The sequence below is a fragment of the Hipposideros armiger genome, unplaced genomic scaffold, assembly GCF_001890085.2.
Source record: "Hipposideros armiger isolate ML-2016 unplaced genomic scaffold, ASM189008v1 scaffold_585, whole genome shotgun sequence".
In the NCBI taxonomy this organism is placed as follows: Eukaryota; Metazoa; Chordata; class Mammalia; order Chiroptera; family Hipposideridae; genus Hipposideros; species Hipposideros armiger.
The window spans coordinates 740,254-765,322 of NW_017731935.1; the positions used below are offsets into that span (position 1 = coordinate 740,254).

Consider the following 25,069-nt stretch of genomic DNA (forward strand, 5'->3'; position numbering starts at 1 on the left):
CCCCCGCGGCCCGGCCCCCAGGGCCCGGGAGGCACCCTATCCCGGCTCTGAGTGGGGCCGTGGGGAGGTGCGGGCGACGCCCGGGGTGGCTATGGGAACCGGGGAGGGGCCTCGTGAGAACCCGGGCCCCCGGGCGCCGGTTCGCCCCGGGCGCCTTGCCGCCGCCTCCCGCTTGTGCTCCGCTCGCCGCGGGGCGAAGGGCCGCGGGGTCAGATAAGCCCCCGCCGATCCCAGTCGCGTGCGCCCCGGCCTGGAGTAGCCCGCTCCCTGGTCGTCAGCCCAAGAGCAGGTCCCTGGCGGGGCTGGGGAAGGGCCCTCCGCCCCCACCAGGAGTGCTCGGGGAGGGTCCCCCTGGCCGGCTTTGTTCCGGTGTCCCGAGGTCTGTGGCACTTTCACTTTCTCTTGCGGGGGCTCCCTCCCGCAGGCGTGTGCCTCCAGGCCCGGCTTCCTGCCCCGGGGGGATGGGCTGCCCAGGGAGCAGCTTCTCTGCTCGCAGCTCCCCTCTAGAAACTGGGGAGGCGAGGACCCAGTCTGATGCCTGCAGCTGCCCCCCTCTCTGCTTGTGCCCCGGGGCTCACAGTGCAGCCTTGGGAGGGGGCTCCCAGCTGCAGGCACTTAAGGGACGAGGGCCAGGTCAGTGGAGGCGACAGGTCCTGCGTGCCCACTGCCCTGGCAGGACCGGTCAGGCCCCCCCTGGGAGCGCCATTCGGAACCTGCCGGGAGGTGCTGCCCTGATGGGCTTTTGCATGTCAGTCGGCCCTGCTCAGCTTTGCTCTGCATTTGGCTGTGGGGCTGGTCACGGCTGCTCCTCGGCTGGGGGCTTGAAACCAGGTGGAACATGGAAGCAGAGCCCGCGCTCACCCTTTCTCTCACCACAGCCCCGTGGTCCTGAGCACCACGCGTGAGTGGGCCCTCTGGTCTTTCTGGGGGAGCCGTGTCATAGGGGCCACCGGCAGCCATCCCGTTTCCACAGGGGCCCTCAGCTGCCCTGCTGGGTGTCTGGCGCCCTGCCTGCTGGTCCCTTCTCGGGACCATGTTCACTTCCTCCCCACACTCGGTGGCTTGTTTTGAAGCTGGGTGTAGTTTTCCTGCTGCTTGTCCCTCATAGCCCTCAGGTGGTGCCCTGGGCCTGCGAGCTGGCACTGCGGCTGCCAGGGAGGCTGAGCATCGCACCCCGCCGCTCCTGGCCCCCAGCCCACCCTCCTGAGTGCTTTTGCTTTCTGAGCCCAGTCACACCTGCCTGGATGATCGCAGACCCGGGCGCGCCAGGTGTGTGTGGCCTTTGTGCTGTCTTGTTTGCAAACCCCGCACGGTCCGAGCTGAACTGTGACACTTAGCTGAGCTGGCACAGAGCTAACCTGGGACTTCGATGGTTTGTGTTCTGTCTTTGTGTTTCCTCAGAAAGAGATGGCGGGAGGCCGTCCTCACTGCACGTCACAGTGCCCTTGTCTCTCAGGGTCTTTGGCTGGCCTCTGCGTGTAACGTAAACTGTCAGACCACAGCCTGCGCTCACCGATGCTGTGTGACAGCACCGTGTCACCAGCATGATGAGGCGGCAGCCTGGGGAAGCCATCACACACCCTGCTTGTCAGGGAGGGTCCTGCGGGAGCCGGGAACAGCCAGGCTGGAGCCCCTTCCAAAGGCCTGTGCAGAGTCCATGCTGTGTGGGGTCCGCGCTCTGGCCCCAGCTCTGTGGCCAGGCTGCCCCACCACCACCACAGGGCCGCTGGGGCTCCCTGCCAGGCCTTCCCGATCCTGTGGCTGAGCCTTGAATCCCCAGGGAGGCACCTGGCTTTCTGGGTGGCCTCCCAGGGGTGTTGGAGCAAGTTTGGAGAGACCCTGTACCTGGAAACCTCTAGGGCAGCGGTTCTCAACCTGTGGGTCGCGGCCCCTTTGGGGGTCAAACGACCCTTTCACAGGGGTCGCCTAAGACCATCGGAAAACAAAAAGATATTTACATGACGATTCATAACAGTAGCAAAATTACAGTTACAGAGTAGCAACGAAAATAATTTTATGGTTGGGGGTCACCACCACATGAGGAACTGTATTAAGGGGTCGCGGCATTAGGAAGGTTGAGAACCGCTGCTTTAGGGTGTTGTGGAAACAGGTGTGGGATCCCGGGGCGAGGGGCGAGGGTGGCATGTGCTGAGGGCGGGTGGGAGGTGAGGAGGGGTGCTCGCCTCTGTAGGCCCAGCCGACCCAGAGCTTAGTGAGGCCAGACTCTGGTCTGCCTGGCTGGAGGCGTGACGGCCCCCTGAGCCTGCAGCTGGAAGGAGCCTGTGGCGGGCTGGCGGCCTGGGCCTGCTCCGCCTGGGGCGCCGAGGCCGCGGCGGGGTGGGGGGTGGCTGACGCTGTGCGTTGACCTTGAATGAGTCCTGCCGCCTTGACCTGGCTGCCCCGGCTGGCAGGCCTGCGTCTAGTGCTTCAGCCCCGGGAAGACGGTGGCCCTGAACCCCAGTGCTGCCTCGGGGAGGCCTGGGCGCTCCTGGAGAAGCCGCTCCCTCAGTGAGTGACACCCACTGGGGGCAGGGAAGGCGGGTGCAGGAGCGGAGGCCAAGGCCAGGGTTGCTTCTGTGGACACGGTCGCCAGCCCTCCCCGCCGTGAAGGGGGGCCTGGTGTTCTGGAATGACGGGTCATCTTTCCAGGGGGCTGGTCCCCTCCCTGAGGACAAGCACCACGCCCTGGTCCCCTGCGTGAAGGGACATTTGTTCTGCGTTTTATTGTGATGGGAGTGGAAAGGACAGGGTCCTCTGTGTTGTGTCCTTGATACTTTGTTTCTTGGTGGAAATACAGAGGGGAGGAGGGGGCTCATTCCTGAGTTCTGGGTATGCTGGGTCTGTAACCAACTTCGGGGAGCCCCGCCTGACCCCCTCTCTTGGTGCCCCCCTCCCCAGGCCGGGTGGGTGGGTCCTGTGTGCGACCTCAGGGTGGACGGTCGTGCAGGCCCCCAAAGGAGGTTCCGCTGCCGCCTCGGGCTCAGGGCGAGCCGTCGGCCCCGAGGGAGCCTCTTGCCCCGACTGAGACCTGGCGCCTCCCGTGGCTCTGACTGCGCTTCCTGTCCCGTCGGTCCCTGTTCTGCTTTTTGGATCCTTTTCTGTGATGTCATGCTCTGCTGCCCAGGTCCTGTTGGTCACTCCGGGGCGTCCTGCCCTCTGTGAAGGGGACCTGATCCGCGCCCCTCGCTGACCCAGGCAGTCCTGGGGAACGTCACCTTTGTCCTGTCGGGGGGCATGGCAGGCTGGCCATCGGGAGTGGGCAGTGGTTATCACTCTGGGAGGCTGTCAGCTGGGCCAGTTCAGAGGCTGTGACCCCAGGCCTGAGCGAGTTTCCTGCCGTGTGGGGCTGCTGCCGGGGGATGGCGAGAGCTCAGATCCCGGGGGGTTGGGACGTGGGGCTTCAGGGAGCAGTGCAGGTGAAGAGCGGGACGGCCAGCTTTCTGGTTCTGTCCAGCTGGGCAGGGGCACGGACCAGCATCCGTCACTGGGTTTCAGGAAGGAAGGGGTGCGTCACACTGACAGGAAGGACAGGCGGCGCGGTTGTCCCATCGGTTGTCCCATCGTCAGACCCCGTGACCCGCCCGTCTCCTTGGGATGAGCTGTAGGTGGCATGGGCTGACGGACGCCCGGTAGGGGTGTTTCATATTAGGTGGGCGGGGGCGGGTGCCAAACATGTATTTTGTACCAAATTCCATTTTGAAAGGCCAAGGAAGAGAAAGTAGTTGGATACTCACCACATGGAGCTGGGGACACGCCTGTGTTCATGCCGCCTCCATACACTCAGTGGGTCCCAGACTGTCTTCAGGCGACAGGCCCTTTGCTTAGAGACCAGGTGAGGACGTGGTTAAGCCCTGTTGCCGAGCCCGTGTGTGCACGTGTGCGTGGGCATGTGAGTCATGGGCATGCGTCTGCCTGTGTGTGCACATGTGCGTACATGTGTCTGCGTGTGTATGTGTGCACGCATGTGGGCGTGTGTGCGTGCACGTGGTGTCTGGTAGAGAGGGGCTTGGTCACCGGCATTGGATCATGTGGTGTGGGGGCATCTGATCTTTCCTCCGGCCCCCCAGTGTACCCCCATCGAGTCACACAGCTAAGGATGCCGTCCCCACCGTGGGGTGTGCAGGCAGTGGTGACATGTCTGTGCCTTGTTCTGAAATGTGTTCCCTGTAGTGAGTGTGGGAACCCATTGCCTCCTAGGTCCAGTTCTGTGGTCTTTTCTTCTGGAAGGTCCCCCAGACCTCCTGACCCCCATGCTGTGCTGGGGGGGTGTGTGAGCTGTGCACACCAGCAGTGGCCGCCGCTGCTGCTCAGGTGGGGGGTTGGGCGTGAGGGATGGCTCCCAGTGGGTCTGGCTCTGATAGCAGCCCCAAGGGGCCAGGCAGCTCTGGAGCTACTGGGTGCTGGGTACAGCAGCTGCCTTCTGTCCTGTGAAGGTTGTGGGGTTCACCCCACCAGTCCATGGTGGTCCTGGGGGCATCAGTGAACAGAAGGCCCTCGACCCCGCTCCTGGGGGACGGCAGCTGCAGAAACTAGCACGTGATTAGTGGTGTGATGGGGGAAAACAGACACCATGACGTTTGGGGGTCAGGGTGGCCTCTTAGAAGGGGACATTTGTGCAGGACTTGGGGGCTGGGGGTGGTGGCGCCAGCAGGCAGAGCATCGAGGAGACGGCGTGCCTTCAGACATGAGCTCCGGTCCGTGTGGAAGCCACAGGCTTCGCGGCCCATCTGGCGCTGACGCCCTGGCTGTGGAAGTGTCCAGAGGCTCCCTGCCACCAGGAGTCATGAGGCTGGAAGTGCTCCGTCCAGGGGAACCCACCGCCCACCTGTCGCTGTGTATAAGGTGGGCTGTGGCCGTGAATACGGAGCAGCTGACCCTGCAGACAGGCTCTCTGCTCACATCACCCCCTCCAGTGACATGGGCACTTCCGTCTGCGCTTGTCCTATTGTGTGTTGGGCCCGACCAACCGGCTGGAGTCACAGACTGTCCGATGGTGACAAGGACGAACATCAAGCACCCTGAAACACAGCCCCCGCAGACCCCGGATTGAGTGGAACGCTGTGGCCGGTGGGTGAGCCTGACCCTGGATGGAGGTGCCTGGGCACCAAGTCCGAGCCTGAGGGGCATGGTGGCCTGGAGCCAGCAGGCCGCGCTGCCCGGGCAGGGTGTGCTGGCCAGAGGGGTGCCTGGTGTGCGGGCTCCGGGGTCTCCCGTCGCCATTGGTGGAAGGAGTGGGCCCTGCAGGCCAGTGGGGCTTGGATGTGCTGGGGCCGCTGTGCTGTGCGTGCGACCCGCCGGACAGCTCTGCGGGGCCCGGGAGCCGGTGCTTTCCTGCTGTCCCAGCGCCTCGACTGGGCCCCGTCGGTGACCCCTGTGCTGTTGGAGGGTGGAAGCCCCCTTTCTCACCCTTGTCCTGGGACCCAGGAGGGGCCAGGAAGCCATGTGGCACCTCCCTCCTTTAGAGGTCCAGGCTGGACTGAATTTCAGGGTATTTTCTTCAAGTAAGTGACCCCAAACGTCCCCTTCTTAGAGTCGTGCTGCAGTCTTACCCTGTACTGCTGGGCAGTGTGGGCGCAGTTCTCGGGACATTGGAAAGGGGGTGCTATCAGGGTGCAGTGCCTCATGGGCTTGGGGCTGGTCAGGGCTGAGGCCACGCGGGAGCTCGGGGGTCAGGCTCGTACACCATGCCGGAGCAGCTGGAGTGGGCCAGAGGTGTCCATCCAGGCTGGACCCTGCGGTAAGTGGCAGGCTGTTCTCGCCACCGCCCTGTGGAGGACCCGGCCGTGAAGGGGGGCCTCTGTCAGCGTCTGCCCAGTGGGCCTGCGGCCACAGTCCTGGGACCTGACCACGTGATCCTCGGGCCTGGGCCCCTGCACTGGGGTGGCTGACCTTGGACCAGGATGCCTTCTGGGCCCACTGCCCTCAGGGGCCGCTGTAGGCGCCTCTTGCTGCTGAGCAGCCGGGGCACACAGTTGGGGTGCTGGCCAGGCTTGGGGTGAAACCTGAAGGTGGGCCCGGGGAAGGGCACGCTACACCCACGGGGGTCTGGTTGGTCGCTTCGTGCTGCCAGCCGCCTGGGTCTCCCTTCATCACCTCCGTGTAAGCGTCGCCCGTTGCAAATGTGAGATCGGAGGGCAGGGTGTGACGTTCCGTGGTCGGTCACGTGGCCTAGCTCTTTGTACTTAAGTGCGTTCATGGGGGTGTCCCATGGAGCCATTTTATAGCGACAGCTGCTCTGGGGAGGGTGCGGGGTGTCTGCAGCCAAGGCCTCGAGAGGGAAGACCCTCTGTGGGGCGTGTGAGCCCTCCTGAGGGGCCCGCGGGGCTGAGGCCTGGTGACGGGTGTGGATGGCGCCCAGGAATAGGTGGCTGGGTCTCCTGAGTGGTAGGAGCTGGGCCTGGGGCCGCCCCGGTTATAGGCGCCCACTGGGGACTGGTCCGAGGGCCCTGGGCTCCCTCTGGGGGACGCCGGGGCAGTGCCGTCCAGCAGAGAGCAGAGCACAAAGGGTTAACGCCTTTCTTTTATGAAAAAGAGGGGAACTCCCTTGTTAGAGCAGAGATCTGCTCTGCGCAGATAAGCCCAGAGCTGCCTCGGGACCAGCCAAGAAGGACGAGAAGGACGTCCCTGCTCCTGACCCATGGCCGCCGGCACCCTGTGGGCCCTTGAACCTCCCGCCAGGAGCCCTGGGGAGCGTCCGGTGGTCCCTGTGGCTGGTGAGCAGGGCACCGTGAGGAGCGCCGAGCAAGCGCCGACCAGGTGACCCCTGTGGCTGGTGGAGGGCCACAGGGGGCCGGGGGGCCAGTGAACTGTTTGTGGTGCTGGGGTCTCGCCGGGGGCCTGGGCACCTGCGTAGGCCTCGCCCCCCACGCCTCGCTCGTCCCCGTGCTCTGTGGGGCTCTGCGCTCGCTTCCTCTTCCTCTCCTTGGGCGGCGTCTCTCTGAGAAAACATTGGGGGGAGGGGGGAGTGGAAGTGAGTTACTGATTCTGTGTGCAGAGGGCTCCGGGGGTGTGAGCGCTGATGCAGGCGGCAGCTCCGGTCCCTGCGTTCTGGGTCATTCTCGAGCACCGCCCGTCCCCACTTGGTTGCCCGCGTGACTCACAGGCCGGGGTCTCGCTGGCTGTTGGGAGGAGAGCCCGTGGCGCCTGGGCCTGCTCACCACTTTCGGTTCGGCTGTGTGAGGCCGCCCTGACCCTGAGCCTGTCTGGGCTTCCATGTGCAGGCCGTGCCTCGGTCAGCGTGGCGGCACGGCCTGGCACTGTCCGTACGGTGGGGGCGCCCGTGTCCACGGCTGTGTCACCCTGTGCTCGAGCGGGCATGTACACCCCAGGGTGATGCACGTTCTTCGGGGACTCCAAGGCCATCCTGAGTTTTCTTTGTGCCTCACTTTCCGTCCTGCCTCAGAGGTGGCCGTGACCTCGGGCCTCCCGAGCCCTGTCTGGTCACGGCGCCTGCGGGTCGGGCCTGGGTTCCCAGAGGCTCAGAGGCTGGTCACTGGGGAGGGATCGAGTAGAGCTCACAGCAGGAGACAAGTGCCAGGTCGCTCTTGGGTTTCCTCTTACCTCCGACCAGGGGTCTTGACCACGGCCAGATGGGAGCCGGCGGTGGTAATGGGAGCCGCCCCGGGGGCTGCCGAGCCCTGCGGTCAGAGAGGTCCGACCCGGAGCAGCAAGCAGCCCGAGGACTGAGGGGGTGTCGGGCAGTGGGGTTCCCCAGGGGAGCCATTTTGGGGGGGCACCCTTCAGACTGAAAGTCCTGGAAACACATGCTTCCCTTGGGAAGAAGCTCTCAGCTGTGGTCCCCAGAAACACTCGTGTGCGTGTGTGTGCGCCTGTCCGCACTCTCGTGTGTGCGCTGTGTCTGTGTATATGCATGTATGTGTGCTGTGTGCATCTGTGTGTACACGCTGAGTGTGTCCAAATACTTGCTGGGACTTTCCAGCCACTCTTGATTTGCCGTTTCTGAGCGTCAGTGCGTCTTGGTAGCTGAGCACCTGGTAACTGTCCTTGCTGTGTGAATGTCACACTTAAAAATGTGCCAGAGTTGGGGTCTGCAGACCCTCAGGGGTGATTAGTGAGTGGAGGTGGGGTGTGCACCGTGGCCCTGGTTGAAGGGTGGTGCATCTGACACCTTCCTGACCCTGCCTACGGTTCCCCAGATTGCCTAGTGTCGCCCACGAGAGCCTCCCACGAGGGCCTCCCTCGAGAGCCCCATGGGACATGAGTGGTTAGTGGGGGGGAGAGGGACACACCTGTATCTCACGGGCTTTAACCTGAGGCTGCGCTGCGAGCCCCTCCGACCTACGAGGCTGCTCACACCTGGTTTCTGTCACAGATGCGGGGACGGGATGCCTCTGACGCTTTCAGAAGTGAAGGCTGTGCCCCAGTGGGGAAGCCTTGAGGATGGGGTGTAAGCGGCCCACCTGCCTCCCCCTGTGGGATGTCCAGCCAGACCGGGCACACATGGGTGTCACGTGGGGGGGGGACCCGGCGTTGGGACGAGCCAGGCCTCCACCTGTGTCGGATCCCCTGTCCGTGCTGGGCAGCAACATTAGCCTCAAGTAACAGGCTTTGTTCATGGCGGGAAGCCGGGCGGAGAGGGTGGAGAGGGCACGGGTGTGAGCGCAGGGGAGGAAGGTTTAATGTGCTCAGTGGAGGTTCACACCTTGGGGAGCAGCAGGTCGCCCCCATGAGAGGCAGTGGCAGTCCCTCAGGCCAGCATGTGAGGTACAGCTTATGGAAGGGACCAGGTGCCCGCCACATGGGAACGCCCACGTCCGTCCCCTCAGCTCACCAGGTCCGTGCTCAGAGGACCCGGCACTCTGCTAGAAGCCCCCCAGGGGAAGGCTCGGCAGCCCTTCCGGAAGACGCGCTGCAGGGGGAATGCCGCGGCCGGTGGGTGGTTCTTGTCCTCTCAGTGCTTCCTCTGTTGTGAACGCAGAAGGCGTTTCTGTACCAGCCAGAAGCTGTGGGACGCTGGACACTTGCAGCCTCGGGCATTTGTGTTTTCCTGGCCTGGACCTGGACCGGAGCCCCGCAGGCACCCTGCTGCCTGCATCGCCAGGCTGCTGGCTCTCAGATCCCAGCATTGATCCTGGCTGGAGAGCATGGAGGGCAGAGGGCAGGGGCCAGGGGTCACCACTTTAAACCGTTACGACCAGGAACCTAAAACCACGTCGTTCCAGCTCTTGACCCCTTCAGAGAGGACCTGGCCACTGGGGAAGTGGTGTCGGGTGCTCTGGGGTCCCGCTGATGGGACGCCCTGTGAAGTCACCAAAGGGGACTCTGCTCTGCTGGAGGTGCCTGGCGGCTGCAGGGAAACACTGCATGCCCCCCCGTCATGCCTCGGTGGCCCCCATGGTGTCCAGTGCTGCCAGACCTCCACGCTGGGTTAGAGGAAGGGGAGATGGCTGGTGGTGGTGGCCCCGCCCAGCCTGCTGGCTCTCGGGAACGCATCTGGCTCTGAGCCTCCGAGGCCACTCTGCTCCTCCCTGGGAGCCGTTCTGGGAGGGATGGCAGTGAAACCGCATGTCCGAGCTGGAGGAGGAAGGCGTGAGGAGGACTGTGCTGGCCACTCGGGGAGGCGAGAGTGTGCGTGGACATGGGGGCTGGTGGAGGCTGCAGCTGCAGAGGGGAGGGCACCGTGCACTCGGGGCCCGTTTGGGGGTGCTGAGCCCTGACCCCGTGTCCACAGCTGACCACCGTGTCCGGTGGCCTGCCCTCTGCCCCGAGCCTGGGCTGCCTCACGGAGTCCCCGCCCCCGCCTGCTTCTCCGGGCTGGGGGTCGTCACCTCCCGCCCTGCAGAGAACTTGATTGCGTTTGCTCAGTGCTGACAGGGATGCACACACTCGGGGACGCGGACCCTGAGAGCCGTGCAGCCTCCAGAGGGGCCACGTCCAGGCGCGGCCTGGGGGAGGGGGCTGCTGTCTGCCACGCTGGTGCCGTCCCCGGTCACGGTTTGCATTTCAGGGACCCAGAAATGTGGGCATCAAAGCTGATGCAGCAAAAGCCGATCCAGGGCGAAAAAAGAGAGTCGAGGCGGCCTCCGGCTGGTGGGGCGCCCTGTCGTGTGGGGTCCGTTTCACAGGGTGTTGGTGGCTGCGCCTCAGCGGGACAGGAAGGACCCGTGCTTGGGGTGTGGGCAGTGCTGGTGGGGGTGCGGGGCTTCGCGGAGCGTCCGTTTGCCGAGTGTTGAAACGTTTTTGTAATGAAGTGACAAGGCGAAGACAAGATGCGGCCTCGTCTGGAGTGCCCGCCACGGCCTTCACGCCGGGAGCAGGAGGGTGGGCAGCTCAGGGCTGCCCGTGTCCATGCCCACCCCGAGTCCCTGGTTCTCCAGCCGCAGGTGCCAGCTGTCCGGTCCTTTCCTGGGAGAGCTTGTCTGGGGCTCCGTGGGCTGCGGTCCGGCTGCGGCTCCGGGTGCTGGGCCTGGGTTGGGCCTGCTGACCAGTGGCCGCCAGTCACCTGGGCGTGCTCAGCGTGGCCCCTGTCCAGGGCCACAGTCTCGGGATTGGCGGTCTTGCTGTGCTTGTTTAAAAGGTGCTGATGGTGCTGGAGCACACGAGCTCTTGGAACGCCATCGAAACCTTGAGGGGACCAGCAGGTGTGTGCGGTCACTGAGGCCCGGCCCTGCCGGCCTGGCCCATAAAGCGCTGACTTCTCGGGGCTGGCGAGCCACGGACCCAGGGAGAGCGCCTGAGCGCCTCTTCAGGGCGTGGGCTCTAAACTGGCCGCTCCTACTTGCTGCAAGGAGGGGCTGCAGAAGGACCTGCCCGGCTGCCCCCAGGCTGGTGAGGGTCATAGGACCTGTGTGTCGAGAGGCCCCGCTGGCCTGCCGGGCTCTGCAGCCTGTGGCCAGCCAGCTGCCTGCCTTTGTCAATAAAGTTTTATTGGAACATGGCCCTGCCGTTTGTTCACACATTGTCTTTGGTGGCTGTGAGTGGTTGTGAGGGGACGGTGTGGCCCTATACAGAGAAAGCTTGCTGGCCCACGGTCTAGAACATTCTCTACCTTGCCGTCCTTCCTGACTTTGACACGCTCGAAATATCTGGGCCAGGTGTCTTGCAGAATGCCACAGAGCTGTATGTGGTCGCTTCCTTGGGGTTATTTCCAGGAGATGCTTTGAGGCAAGAATTCCATGGGGTTGTCCTGTGGCGCCTGGGTATTGGGGTCAACCTCCCACCGCCTACGTGACCTCAGAGGACCCCAGTCCTGGACCCCTCCCCTTTGTAGCCTGGCCCCCTGCAGTTTCGGGGCGTCTCTCGGGTTCTTGCCTGGATCACTTGACACAGTGGTTACAGATGGTGGTTTTCTGACTCGTGTGCTGACGTGCGGAAGCTGCGCCTGTCTGTGTTTCCAGGCCTTGGCTCTTGAATTTTCTCTTTGTGGTCTCACCAAGACGAGAATTATTTTTACTTCGTGAACTTTCCATGGGGCGTAGTAGTTCTGGACTTGTGGGGTGCATGGAGGTGAGCAGGGTTCCCGTGGGCCCCGGTGCTGACTCCCCGCTCAGCGTGGTTGTCACAGTTGAGGGCCCGCCCCGCGTGTCACTGCCCGCTGTGCTCCAGCCCTCAGTCGCCGACATCCTGCTCTGTCCGCAGACCCCACACTGCACTCAGCGGGTCACTGCTGCTTGGTGTCCTGCTGGTGCCACAGGTTGGCAGGCTGCCCTTGTTTTCGGCTGCACGGCTCCTGCCGGGGAGGGGGTGTGCTCACGTGGGCTGAGGACGTGCTCCGTTGAGATGTGTCTGGCGTCCTCAGACTATACCGGGTTGTGGGTTTGCGGAGGAAGCCCTCACAGGGGGTGTGCCCTTCTCGTCCCGTCATATCAGGGGTGCCCACGGCTGCCAGCCCAGCTGTGTTTGTTGGGTTTCAGTATACGTATGTTGCTCTTTTCCTCTTTCCACACCTGATTAATTAGAACCGAGTATAAGCCCATCCCCTCGCCTTTTAAGATTTTAAAAACGAGCGACACGTGGCTTTATGAATTCTTTTTATTCCATGGTGTAGCCAGTTGTCACTGTTTGTCTTGCCGCCACGCCCCTCCGTATCTGGGACAGCCACTGTGCTGTGGAGCTGGCAGTGGGCTGCGTGTTCAGTTTCCACGTTTAACTAGGTGGTCGGCGGAGTGTCCCCTGAATGCCCCGAGGGCTGGTGGCCTTGGGACGGTCAGGGAGCTGCCGCCTGCTGCTATGGGGGCGTTAAATGTGCCTTTTAAAGGCCATCAAAAGACTAGTTACAGGAAGTGGCTGCTGTGTCAGAGAATCAGAGACCCGTCCTGAGAGCTTATCGAGAGTCCAGTGCTGGCTAGGAGGCCGAAGCCAGGCCGTTTACAGCGGGCACTAGCGGCTCGTTGCCATGTGCTGCTCTCTGATGCCCGGTGGGGTTTGGACCCTGACGGTGGCCTCTGCGGAACCGCCACCTGTCCCAGCTGCTGCAGCGGACTGTCACGGGCGCCATGCTCAGCGCACAGCCAGGAGCCACTTCAGGGACCCGGGCTGTGTTTACATGATATGTTTCCATAAAATCTCCCCGTTTCACTACATTTTGGGGGAAATTCCCTTGTTTTCTCAGGGTCACCGGGCCTCGTCGTCTTTCCTGTGTGACACCCACAGCTTGGCTGTCCCCTGGGGGGCAGCTCGGGCCAGTGGAAGCCCCCCCACCCCCCGCATTATCCAGCCTGGCCTGTTTCCCAGCCGGGCTGGTGGGGGGAGTGCAGCGAAGCCCATGCTGACTTGTTCTGGGTCAGATTTTATTGGCTGAGGGTGTGTTTTCTCAGTGACAAGAGGAGCCAGCGCGGAGCCGTGAGGGAGCAGGGGAGGGTGGTTTTGGGGAGCCTTCCTGGGACAGGCTCTGTGTCTGAACCCCCACCCCACCCCCTGCCCCACGTGTCACCTTACGGAATCAGGTTGAGGTGGCCGGGCCTGTGCAGGTGCCTTCCTGGCCCCTCTGCAGCCCGCGGGCACGGCTGCTGCTGTGTCACCGAGAGAGCGCTGCGGCCTTGCATCTTGGCTCAGGCAGGGTCACGGGCTCGGTGTGAACTGTCACCTCCCACCTCATTGCATTGTTTTTCTGTGTAATAAGCAACAGGTAGCTATATCCAGATTGTAAAGCCAAGAGATTTTAAGTTATTTCTGTAAATGTGAGGCGAGTGGCGCACTTTCAGTCTGCAGACGTGGAGGAGAGTCAGAAGTGGGTTACCTGTGAGGCAGGAAGAGGGGGTATTGTTGGGGGACAGCTTGGGATTAATCCCGTGACCTCCTGGCCATCACTGTGATCAAACATCTGACGGGTGGAGACCAGCTTGTCCGTTAGAGAGATTAACCTTGGCCGGGTTGTCTGCCGTGTGCGCGCCTGCCTGCCTGCCTGGGGACACCAGGTGTGGGTCCTGCCCTGGGGCTGGCTTGTCCCAGGACACCTGACCCAGCTGTGGGGCCTCCCTCCTCGCTTGGCCCTGCGCCTCATCCCTGCCTCGCACAGGCCGCCGCCCTGCAGCAGGGGCACCGTGTCTGGCGGGCACCACCGGGGGACTTGCCCAGGAGGATGTGGTGGGGCCTGGCGAGGCCGGCTTTCCGTCTGCCCCTCCAGCACCTGCGCCCCAGGGTTTCCTCTGCTCAGGCTTGTCCTCCGTCCTTTTCATCATGAGTGAGCGGAGTGACAAAGGGGGCGCAAGGCCAGGTGAGTGGCCTCCTTGAAACTCAGGCGGGTGTTGGTCAGAGTAGGGTCCCTGCCCTCAGCTGGGGGGGGCCTGGCAGGGTTGTGCCGGGGAACGGGAGGGGGCGAAGCCGGCTCTGCCCTCTGAGGCCCCCACATGTGCAAAGCGATCAGGCCTGGGACACTTGGGGAGCTGCCCCCTGAGCTGTGTGGTGAGGCCCTTTCCATGGCGGCTGCCTCTCCCCAGCGACAAGAAACATGAGACCCGGGAGCCCGACTTTGTCCAAGGTCATGCAGCCAGGCCGGCTCATCGGAGGGAGAAACTGAACCGGGTTTCGACCCCTCCCTCCCTGTCTCCCCGGGCCGTCGGCCGCCTTGGGTGGCCTGTGTGTCCTCCAGACAGGCCGGTCTAGAGAGCCCTGTTCACCTTCCATTGACTCCAGAAACACAGTCGGGAACCACTGCTCTGTCAGCAGCCATCAATCGATCGTTATCACCAGGAAAGTAAAATCGTTGTTTCCAGAAAAAGGACCCCGCACAGGAATCCGCTTAAACTCTGGGGGGGGGGGTGAGGCAGGCAGGGAGGCCTTAGGCCTTGACCGGCTTCCCCATGGGGATGCCGCGGTTTAGGGCAAGGAGCTTTAGAAATTATTTCTCTTTTATTTGGACATATTTGTATTTTTTTAAACTTTATTTTGATGTAACTTTAGACTTCAGACAGTTGCAAGAACAACACAAGGAATTTCCACGCACCGTTGGCCCGATTTCCCTGAATGTTAAGGTTTCGCCGCGTTTGCCTGTTTCTCCCCCCTCACACTTGGCTCCTGACAGTTGAGAGGAATGGATGTGTTTTCTCGTAATCTCCATTGTATCGTCGCCCAGATCAGAATTCTCACCGACGGAAGGTCTTGTTCAGATTTCCCTCGTCAGCCCAGCAATGTCCCTTATCGAGAGCATCGGGTCACGCACTGCACTGCATGGCCCTGTCCCTGTGTCCTTCCATCTGGAACTTTCCACAGCCCTTGGCTTCCGTGGCACCGACCTCTGAGCTGGGCCGGAGGTCCCGCAGGGGGTCCCTGTTTGGGTTCGTCTCAAGCTTCCTCGTGGTCAGACTCGGGAACCCAGCCGTCAGTGTTGTGCTCTGGGTGTCAGTCCCCAACCCTGATGTTAGCCTTGACCCCTTGTGAGGTCAGTGGGTGGCGTGTCCGCTGGGGCGCCTCGCGGGAGATGTGGTCGGACCGGCTCCATGCCGCTCGCTCCAGCCGTCACCCCGGTCCCATCGTCCACTGGCGGGTCTCGGCCGAAGTGGTCACTGTGGCCATCAGTCCAGAGGTGACTTGCTTCTGCTCGGTGACTCGCTGGCGCTCTGCAGTAGGGACGGGGGCCTGGGAGGCCTCCAGCCAACAGAGGGGAGCAGAGCGTGGGGCGGGGCGGGGCCGCCTGCTGTAGCCCTGGTGCCAAGGCCTGGGACCCCCGGCGCCTCCGCTGGGGGAGTCGGGAGGCTGTGGGCAGACAGGTGTGGAGCTGAGGAGTGGGGTCCGTGTGGGTTTCCGGGGACTGGTCAGCGGATGGGGCGGAAGCCCTGGGCACAGGAGGCTTCCTGCTCCTCTTTCTCCCTCTTTCCTTTCCCTTGTTTGGGGACAAGGACACAGCCTAGCGCCTCCTTGGGGGACAGACTGGTGGGCACCCCCTCCCTGAGCATCTGGCATGACCTCCTATCTCCTTGTGGGCTTCTGTCAGAAAGCCACCCCACAGGACTTGCCGTGAGTAGGTGACTCCCCGCTAAGTCCACGCTCAGCACAAGTTGGGGCTCCCTGGGGGCCGAGGGAAGTCAGTGTCCTGGCGCCCTCACTCAGAGCCTCCTGGTGTGGGGCTGGGTCATAAGAGCCTGCGCCTTTCCCTGGTGTGGCTGTAGCTCCCATGCGGCCTGCTGGTGGCGGTGACTCATTGGGGCCCCCCACGAGACCCATTGGTGGCGGTGACTCATTGGGGCCCCGCACGAGACCCGTTGGTGGTGGTGAGTTGGTGGTAGTGACTCGTAAGTGGGCACAGTGTCGGAGGGACGCGGATAAGGTCCAGATGGGGGGTGCAGGCAGGGCTGGTGGCCCCAGCCTGCGGGCCCCTCTCCATGCCCGCTCTGCATGTCCCTGCTGGCAGCTTCTGGGATGGTGACATTGGCGTCCCTGATCGATGCAGTAGGGGTGCCCGAGGGTTCAGGGCTCTGCAGCACTTAGGGGTTGTGATTAGAGTGAGGCCAGTGGTTTTCTCTCCATTTCGAATTCAGAGCACGTGTTGGGGCCCGTGTTTCAGGGTTTGGGAGTAAGCTTGCAGGTTGGTCAGGTTGAGCCTGTGTGGTCCTCTGTGACCTGGTTGTGGTGACCTGGGGGCCTGGGTCAGGCCATCCTGACAGAGAAGCCATGGAGGCGGGGGTCCCATATGGTCACCTGAGGGCCATGCCTTACGTGTGGGTTCTGCGACACCCCGTTGTGGGATCTGTGCTCCGAACGGCTGGGGGATTGACCCCATGTGAGGCCACTGTGACCTGTCAGGATTCATAGTGCTGTCACAACAAAACTAACGCCGTGTCCATGTCACCCTTGTTGACTTGAGCATGTTCACGTCACTGACTGTTACAGGCCAGCAGTCGGTGGCATCACTTTGTCCCCAGAAGTTCCAGAGAGGCGTTGTAGGGTCCGTGGGACCCGAGAGGGACGGATTGGGACTTGAAGCTCCTGAACAGAAGGCTGCCCTGGGATTCTTTCTACCTGAGCCCCCTACCTCACAATGGAGAGCTTTAAAAAGCCCAGTCTGCACAAGGCGTCACTGCGCCTGAGCCCAGCCTGGCAGCGAGCCCCCCCCTCGGAGCTGCCCTTTCAGTGCTGCCATCCTATTGTGTGTGGTGCTGTTACCTGCTTGTCACCAACACACCGGGGGCATATTTCATGGCAAATGCAGCCCCGTCTTTTAAAATAAGTGTAGCGTTTCACTGGGTGGTGAACCCTAATTTAAAACTGGGTTTCCAGTGATGGGCCACATGGTTGTTGGGCAGGTTCATCTTTATAAAACGTGCTGCGTGTTTGGTCTGAAAGTGTCCGGTTAATTGTGGGCAGAGGCACAGTAGTGATGTCTGCCAGAAGCCCACGCCTGCTGGGGGGCCCCCTCCCTGCCCTGGCAGTGCACCCCTGGACTGGCCCATCCTGGCTCTCTGTGATCCCCACCATCGGGGTGCTGGGCCTCCCGGGGAGGTTACTAGGCTGGTGCAGACAGACTTGCTGGGCTCTGTGCCAGGGTCCCGGGGGTGCTGCCCAGCCCCTGCCCACGAGACCCTTCACTCCCAGTCGTCTGGCCAAGGTTTTCTGTTGGGTGTCGGAAAAGTCATGACGCATGTTTGCAACAGGTGGCACTAGTTCATTTTTGGAAGTACTAGAGTCATTTGCATCTATGTCATTGCTATGTCATTTTAACAGCTGGCAGTTCTAGCTTCATTCTAAATGAAAATTGAGCAATTTGGTTGAGTTTTGGAGATTTTTACAACAAGTTGAAGATGGAAGACCAAACTGTGCATTTTTGCCATATTTTACTGTTTTACTTCCATAAAGGGAAGAATGCATGTCAAGCTTGTGAAAAGTTGCATAAAGTTTACAGTGACAATGCTCTACAAGAACGTCAGTGCCAACGATGGTTCACGAAATTCCGTGCTGGTGATTTTGATTTCAACGATGCTCCTCGGTCAGGGAGGCCCACCGAGGTTGATGACGACAAAATAAAGGCATTGATGGAGTCAAACCCACATTACATGACACCAGAGATTGCAGAAACATTGAACACCCATCATTCAAGCATTCACGACCACCTGAAGAAGCTGGGATACATAAGCAAGCTTGATATTTGGGTTCTGCATGAACTCAAGGAAGTTCATTTGACGGCGCGTATAAACATCTGCAATATGCTCATTAAATGTGAGGAAAACGATCCTTTTTTGAAGCGACTGATAACTGGTGATGAGAAGTGGATTGTTTACAACAATGTGGAGCACAAACGGTCTTGGTCCCGACATGATGATTCGCCTCAAATGACATCGAAAGCAGACATTCATCAGAGGAAGGTTATGCTCTCAGTGTGGTGGGATTTTAAAGATGTCGTGTTTTCCGAGCTCCTATTAAGGAACCAAACAATCAATTCGAATGTGTACTGTCAGCAATTGGACAGTTTGAACAAATCCATCATCCAGAAACATCCAGAGCTTGTTAATTGTAAAGGAGTTTTGTTCCATCGCGACAACACGAGACCACACACAAGTTTGATCACCCGTTAAAAATGATTGGAGCTTGGATGGGATGTGTTGCCACACCCACCATACTCGCCTGACCTTGTGCAGTCAGACTTCCACTTGTTTCACTCTCTTCAAAACTCCTTGTGTGGTATAACGTTCAAGTCAGATGAGGCTGTAAATCAGCACCTTGTTCAGTTTTTCACAAATAAAGACAGGTCCTTCTATGAACGAGGAATTATGAAGCTCATTGAAAAATGGCAAAAGGTTATCGAACAAAACGGGCAATATATTATTGATTGATCCTTGTTCTTTATATAAATAAATGACCTTTGAAAAACATGGACAAAATACGTCATGACTTTTCCGACAACCCAATAAGAGATGCTCCAAAGGCACCACTAAGTTAATCAGCCCCCCTGTAAGCCCCGTCTTACGTGCGGGGAAACCCAGGCGGGAGGGCTCGGCTGTGAACCCAGCAGCTCTTGACCACCGGCAGCCCGAGGCCCTGTCCTGTGTCCCTCAGTTAGCCGGGCCGGCTGAGTTGGGTGGCGTCAGCAGACATCCATTTGGGGGGTTCTCTCCAGAGGCTGCATGAATCCCAGGACCTGGCTGGGAAGAGCCGGTGTGCCAGGACCCTGTACCCACAGAACAGGCCCCCAGACCTGTGGTTTGTCCATGACCCAGTGACAGCTCCAGTGGGTGTGCTGTGGCAGGAGTCACTCTTCCAGATGGCCGTTGGACAGCTAGGCTTCTCAGGCCACCCGGGGGTGGATAGGTCTAAGCCCCGTGTGGGTGGCCAGGTGACCAGTGGTCATGTTGGAGGGTCCCGGGGGTGGATGGACCCTGGGTATGTCCCATCATGCAGGCGTGTCTCATGCCCACCGTGACTGCCAAGTGGCTCCAGGGTTCAGTGTGTTGTATTGGTGGGGGGTTATCCAGGCTCTGGCCTGTCGCACCTCTGGTGGATGTCAGCCCCAGGCCCCTCAGGACCTGAGTTGAGGGAGACCCAAGGCGCCTGGACTGGCAGCACCCCGAGTGCAGTGGCCACCGTGCAGGCAGAGCAGGGGACCGGGACCTGGTGGGCCTTGCTGGCCGTGGTCCCAGGCAGAGTTTGATGTCGGCAGGTGACCTGTGCGTCTGTGTTTTCAGAGAAGGAAGACTGGGGCCACACGTGGTATTTGGGGCCCAGTGTTGTCATCAGCGCCCACTCCGTCCTCTGGCCACGGGCGCTGGCCTCTCCCCGGTGGCCTGCACTTGGCTCAGCTTTGCGTTTGTGTCTGTCACTGGGAGTTCCTCCCCAAGGTTGCTGTCTTCCTGGTTCCCTATTGCCTCCGTCCCTTTTCAGCTCCTAAAACTGACCTGAACTGTTTCCCCAGCAGGAGATGGACACTCGAGAGAAAGCAGCCCGATCATTGACAACTGTGAGATGGAGAGAGAGAGTTTCTTTGAAGGGAAGAGCATGGCGCTCTTTGAGGTAACGTTCACTTTCTCCTGCAAATAGCAGGGTGCACAGTAGCTATAATTTGAGCCGTGGCCTTGAGGACCCTAGTCTAAGGGTGAACTGAGGGGCCAGCCTGCCCGACTGGGCGCCAGGTTGGGAGGGAGCTGGTGACGCTCCCTGTCTCAGCCAGCACCTCCCCGTGAGGTGCCTTAGGAGCCCACTGGACAGGCTGAATCCTGGGCCGTTGTGGGGGCCCCAGGCCTCCTGGCTGGGTGGGTGGCCCGGTTCAAGTCTGTAGGCTTCAGAGCTGGACTCCCGATGGCCCTGGACATGGGCTCTGGAGTGTCCACACAGCAGGGGCTCCGCCGGGTGGTTAGTTCTGGTCGGTTTGGGGGCCTGTCAGTTCGGGATTGGGGTGACTGACTCCATGTCTTGGTCCCAAACAGGAGGAAATGGACAGCAACCCCATGGTGTCCTCACTGCTCAACAAGCTGGCCAACTACACCAACCTGAGCCAGGGCGTGGTGGAGCACGAGGAAGACGAGGAAAGCCGGCGGCGGGAGGTCAAGGTGCGCCCCGCCCCAGCCGCCCCGCCCCCACCCCTTTGGTTTCCAGTCACAGGTCACTTAGTCTGTTATCGTTTTCCCAGAAATTTTACTTCTTAGGGATTTATTTCTAGGGCTCTGTCCTAAAAAATAAGCAGAGCTGCTGTGAGAATTTGTGTAGAAAGGTTTTCCGGGAGGGTTTTATAAGAGGGTTTGTTTAGGAAAGGGCTGGTGGCTGTCCAGAACAGAGTGGCCGAGCCTGCCAGCTGTGTTGCGACTTAGGACGAAGCCACAGTGAACAGGGCACGTTGAGTGTCTCCCGGTGGGAAAGCAACACGTGATTGTTAGTTTTGTTTTCCTTTACTTTTTAAATTTTCTTGCAGCACATACGTTACTTTAAAATCAAAGACACAGACTAAAAATGAAAAATAATTTAACCACCAAGGGAGACGCCCCAGTGTGGCCTCAGTTTCCAGAGGTCATGGCGGGCTCTCTCCCGTCGCTCTCCCTCGGAAACCTTGAGAAAACTGGCTTCCCCCAAGTCTCGCTGCCGCTCCACTCCTGCCCCCCTTTCTGCAGGTGGCTCACTACAGGGTGGCAATCGGCTTCTCTTGATTTCAAACTGTGGTCTCCCCCACTCATGTCCCCTAATCTTCTTGGCTCTGAGAACGCCACCCGAAGTTCCCTGTGTTCTGAAGTAGTGGAGATGGGGACGGGGACGTGGCCTCCGCATCCAGCCCTGTCCACCTTCCCGGCCAGAGGGCAGCGGCTCTTCAGCGGCGGTGTGTCTGGACCACGCCTCTTCCTGCCAGGACCTTCCTGGTTTCAGGAGCTTGTAACCACCCTGGCTTTTCATGGAGCCACGGCCCGCCCTGAGGTGGGGGACAGAGGACGCTGGCCCCAGGTGACGTCCTGTGGGAGGTTGCAGCTGTGGACGCATGCCCTAGGCTCTGGTCTGGCTCTGCTGTGGGACAGCTGTCCCTCTGTCTGTCCGCGGGAGCTTGTGTCCTAGGGAGCTGTCAGCCCACCCTGGGTCGCAGTGCTTCCTGGAACGACCGTCGGCCGCAGCTCCTGGCCCCACCCAGCCCTCTGCCTGCCGCTGCAGCTCTCTCCAGGCCGCATGGCGCAGCCCAGCGGGTCACAGCTGCCTCGTGGCACAGACACAGTTGTAGCCCCAACGCCCCGTAGCTTCTGCTGGGATGTTAACCTGCGTCCAGCCTTGTGCATCTACATGGCCCGTGGTGTGGACCCACCTAGACCAGCACTGGGCTTCAGTCGCAGGAGGGACGGTCACCCTATGACCCTTGGCGCGGCCGTGTGTCGCCAGGTGGGCAGGTGTTGCTTGGGGTGAATCCAGCTGCCCCACTTAGGACGAGTGGAAGTCCCTGGGGTGTGGGGCGGGGGCCGCCCTTCATTGTTCCTCTGATCAGCCGGGCACAGGAGCTTGTCCCCAGAGATAGGGCGTTGGTTGCCCCCAAGGCACCATCTCCAGGGCCTGGCTCTGCAGCCTCCTGGGCCTCAGAGCTGGTCGGGTGTGTCCTTCAAAGCTGCCTTTTATGAGAAGTGAGGCCACGTGCCCACCGTGCTCCTCAGGGTGACTCAGGAGCCTGCCAGCCGCCGCGCAGAGCTGGCCCCAGCACACGTGGGGCCTGGAGCCGGGCGCTGCTGGGACTGGACGGTCCGCTTCAGCTTCTGTGCTGTTTCCTTGACCTCCTCGTGTGCTCAGTGAGATTGCAAACTAGAAGCTGGCACTTGCCCAGCACTGCTGTCACCTGGCGTAGCATTCGTATTTTCATATAGTTCAGATACGCCCACTCTGCATCAGGCGCAAGGCCCAGAGCCACTTGTATTTACACAAAAGCACAGGGTTCCGGGGGAGGGGACACCGACCTGGGAGCACCATGGCGCTTGGGGCCCAGGCATTAACTCGAGCTGCCCGGAGTCCAGCCCTGGGGGTCTGAGCTGCGGGCTTTCAGAGCCTCTCCCTGGCGCCCTCACTGGCTGCTCTCAGGTCACCTTCCCTGGGGCCCTGGGCTCCATCAGAGCTGCGGCCCTGCCCCTTCTGTCCTCAAACGCCCTGTTTTTTCCCCGAGAAGCCCACCTTCTTCCTTTAATGGGGGTTCAGTCCGTTCTTTGGGCATCTGCCCTCGGCTACCTCCCTGGGGCTGGGCTGTGTCCCCCAAGCCCTGGGCTGCACCTCTCTCAGTCGCCACCTGAGGCCCTTTTTTCAGTGAGCCTTGTCATTCAGGAAACGTTTTCAAAGCAAAGCTTCCCAGGTGCTTCTTTTTTTAATTTACCTGAATTCCACACATTTGTCTCATTAAATGGCATCTTGTCTTCACAGCCAGATGTCCCCAAATCCCTGATGTGCCTCCTGACTGTGGCCACGCTGGCTGTTGCCCCAGGTCACGGACAGGCTGGGCTGGGACCTCCGGGCCTCCTGGCCCGTGCACTGCTGGCCGCTGTCTCCCCCGGGCCGGTCTGCTCGGTGCGGCCTCTGCAGGCACAGCAGACACTTCCGTCAGGCGCCCCTGACACTTTCCCACCGCGGTTCCCCACGTCCGGGCAGCACGTCTGCCTTTTCCATCTGTGGCTGTGGACTTCAGGAAGGGGGTGCCCTGTGTGCCCACGCGCGCACGTCCTCTGAACTCTCGCCGGCATCCCCTGGTCGCTCCCTCCACGCAGGCCAGGACCCTGCAGGTTTCTGCCTGGCCTTGGCGTCTAGCAACATGCCGCACGGGGTCCTGAGCTGCTAGCACCCCGAGCTGCAGTCGTGTTGCATGGAGCCTTGCTCCCCGTTTCCCAGACTTTCCCACCTTCCTGCCGTTCCCCACGTGGAGGACGGAGGCCCAGCCGGGCTGCGCCGTCTGCTCCCTGGCGATGATGTGGTTCTGGTCCCTCCCGGAGGGCCCTGCTCCTGGACGGCCGGCGTCCTGCTCAGCTCTCTCTGGGGCGGGTGTCCCTTTAGCTGTTTTTCTAGGTCCAGGCAGCTGAAGCTGGTTCCTTTCCTTGTCCTCCTGTCCTCAGGGCGTCTCCCGGGCCTGAGGGCTGCGGGGGGGCAGCGCGCCCGAGGTGCAGCTGGCCTCCCTAGACTCTTCTCTCCCTCAGAGCCCGGGCATGGGCACCTTCATCGGCGTCTACCTGCCCTGCCTGCAGAACATTCTGGGTGTGATCCTCTTCCTGCGCCTGACGTGGATCGTGGGCGTGGCCGGCGTGATGGAGTCCTTCCTCATCGTGTTCATGTGCTGCACCTGCGTGAGTGATCCCGCCGGACCCGGCGGTGTTCGCGCCTTGGGGGCCGCAGCAGCCGGCACCGGGGATGGTCCCGTGGACCGCCCGCCCCGGGCTCTGTGGGGGCCGAGGCTGCTGCCTGCCTTCTGGGCCAGCACAGCGCTTGCTTGGAGCCGGCGAGAGCACGGCAGGCCGCAAGGCGCCTCGTTCCGCTGCGTGTGCGGAAGCGCTGGGTGTCTGGGCAGCCGGGGGAGTCGTGGGCACTGTCACCACTTGGACCAGGTCCCATTCCAGTAAGAACCACCTGGGCATTTTCAGGGGCCCCGTTTATAGGAAGGGACACGTGTGCTGGTGTCTTGTTGAGCCGCAGAGCCACACTTGGCCTCTGTGCCTGTGTCCCTGTCAGGGACACGGACGCTGTTCTGTCCACCATTTGGTCGCGTCTGGTTTAGCCTCTAGATGCTCCTCAGCACCTCCTCCCCTCCCGCGCTTTTCCTTTCTTCTTGTTATGAAGAGGGTGATGAAACTGTTGTGTCACCATGTGTCACCTGAGAGAATTCAAGCGGTGCAGACGAGCAGGAGTCCCCTGGGCCCCACTCGGTCCTCTTACCCTGCACCCTGGCTTCCTGGTGCCCCAGCCTTCGCGGTGCCGTGGTTAGGGTCAGCTAAACGGCCTCACCACATCTCCCTGTGCCGTGAGATCTTAGGAAGTGTCCGCAGCGATTGCCACAAATAAAGGATAAAAAGCGGGACCCGGGTGTGGGCTCGTCCAGGCAGCAGATACGGTTGGTGGGACACGGGTCACTGGGGCCTTTGCTTTCCCGGCTGTTGCTTCTGGTCCTTAGGTTGTAAAATAATTGCTCCCAACCCATGGGCGTGGCTGTTTCCTGAGCAGGTGGTGAGAGCTGGGGCCAGTCCTCCCCAGTCAGGCTCTGGCAGTCTTCCATGGGGGCTGGGCAGCCAGGCTGGGTTCCCCCTGTGCCTCGCCGGGGTGGGCACCCAGGCAGAAGCCGGCCCTTCGTTGCGGGATGGGGTCCTGAGTCGGGTCTTCTCTGGGCTACCTGTAGGAGCACAGCTTGGGGATTAAGTGGGACAGAACCTGGGGTTGGGGGCTGCAGTCCTGGGTGTTAAAGACTCAGCAGCCCCTTTGTGGTTGGGAGTTGGGGATCGCTGCCCTCGCCGCCAGGGCGGCCCTCAGAATGCTCTTCTAAAGTGTCACCTGTCTTGCAGACGATGCTGACTGCCATCTCGATGAGCGCGATTGCCACCAACGGCGTGGTCCCAGGTGAGGGTTGCTGGCGGCCGGGCCATCGTAAATGCAGACGTCCTTTCGCAGGCAGTAACTGAGCTGAGTGCGGCTGTGCACCCGGTGCGCGCTCCGCTTTCATTTTGACGATGACCTTGACATTAGCCCTTCATCCAGGGTGGCCGCATGTGAGGCAGGAAATGGGGCCCTGTTCCAAAAGGCCCAGTGTGGACGTGCCTTTACCGCCTGGAGACTGGGGCCTGTCATCTGTGTCCGAGCACAGAGATCTCTGCGTCTGGAAGGGGCAGATGGCGGGAGAGGGACATCCTTGGCCTGGCCAGGCCCTTCCGGAAGCTTTCAGCAGTGACCCCACCTTTGGGCAGCGATGCTCACGTGGACTTACGAGGGCTGGTGCCCTGGTCTCCTGAGGCGTCTTCCCGTGTCCCTCTGAGGGCACCGTGGGGTGAACTCACGTCAGCGTCCCCAAGATTTTTTCTAGTCAAACCTACGCCTTTGCTGCCTGGACAAGGCGCTGGCATTTTATGACCAGATGCATCCCTTTATTCTGAAGTTTAATTTCCCACAAACCATCATTGCCTTTTAAACCAACTAAACCAAAGCACCACAGGCTGCATTTGTTGCTTCTGACGCCATCTGACCCAGGGTGGGGCGGGGCGGGGGC

General features: G+C 61.2%; 1 protein-coding gene across 10 annotated transcripts in view; it reads left to right on the forward strand.

The window, feature by feature from the left end:
- The window catches only part of SLC12A7 (solute carrier family 12 member 7), a 50,522-nt gene that overhangs the window by 1,765 nt on the left and 23,688 nt on the right, over positions 1-25,069 (forward strand). For 2 of the 10 annotated variants that reach the window (XM_019624360.1, XM_019624361.1), the window contains exons 1-5: positions 447-633; positions 19,301-19,398; positions 19,812-19,934; positions 23,019-23,165; positions 24,372-24,426. In XM_019624360.1, coding sequence (XP_019479905.1) covers positions 462-633; positions 19,301-19,398; positions 19,812-19,934; positions 23,019-23,165; positions 24,372-24,426 — 595 coding nt within the window. In that variant the 5' untranslated portion in view covers positions 447-461. Of the gene's footprint in view, positions 1-446; positions 634-1,229; positions 1,270-3,613; positions 3,833-6,239; positions 6,757-13,623; positions 13,676-19,300; positions 19,399-19,811; positions 19,935-23,018; positions 23,166-24,371; positions 24,427-25,069 lie in introns of those variants that run through there. The other 8 variants (XM_019624366.1, XM_019624369.1, XM_019624363.1 and 5 more) reach the window with 8 other exon arrangements.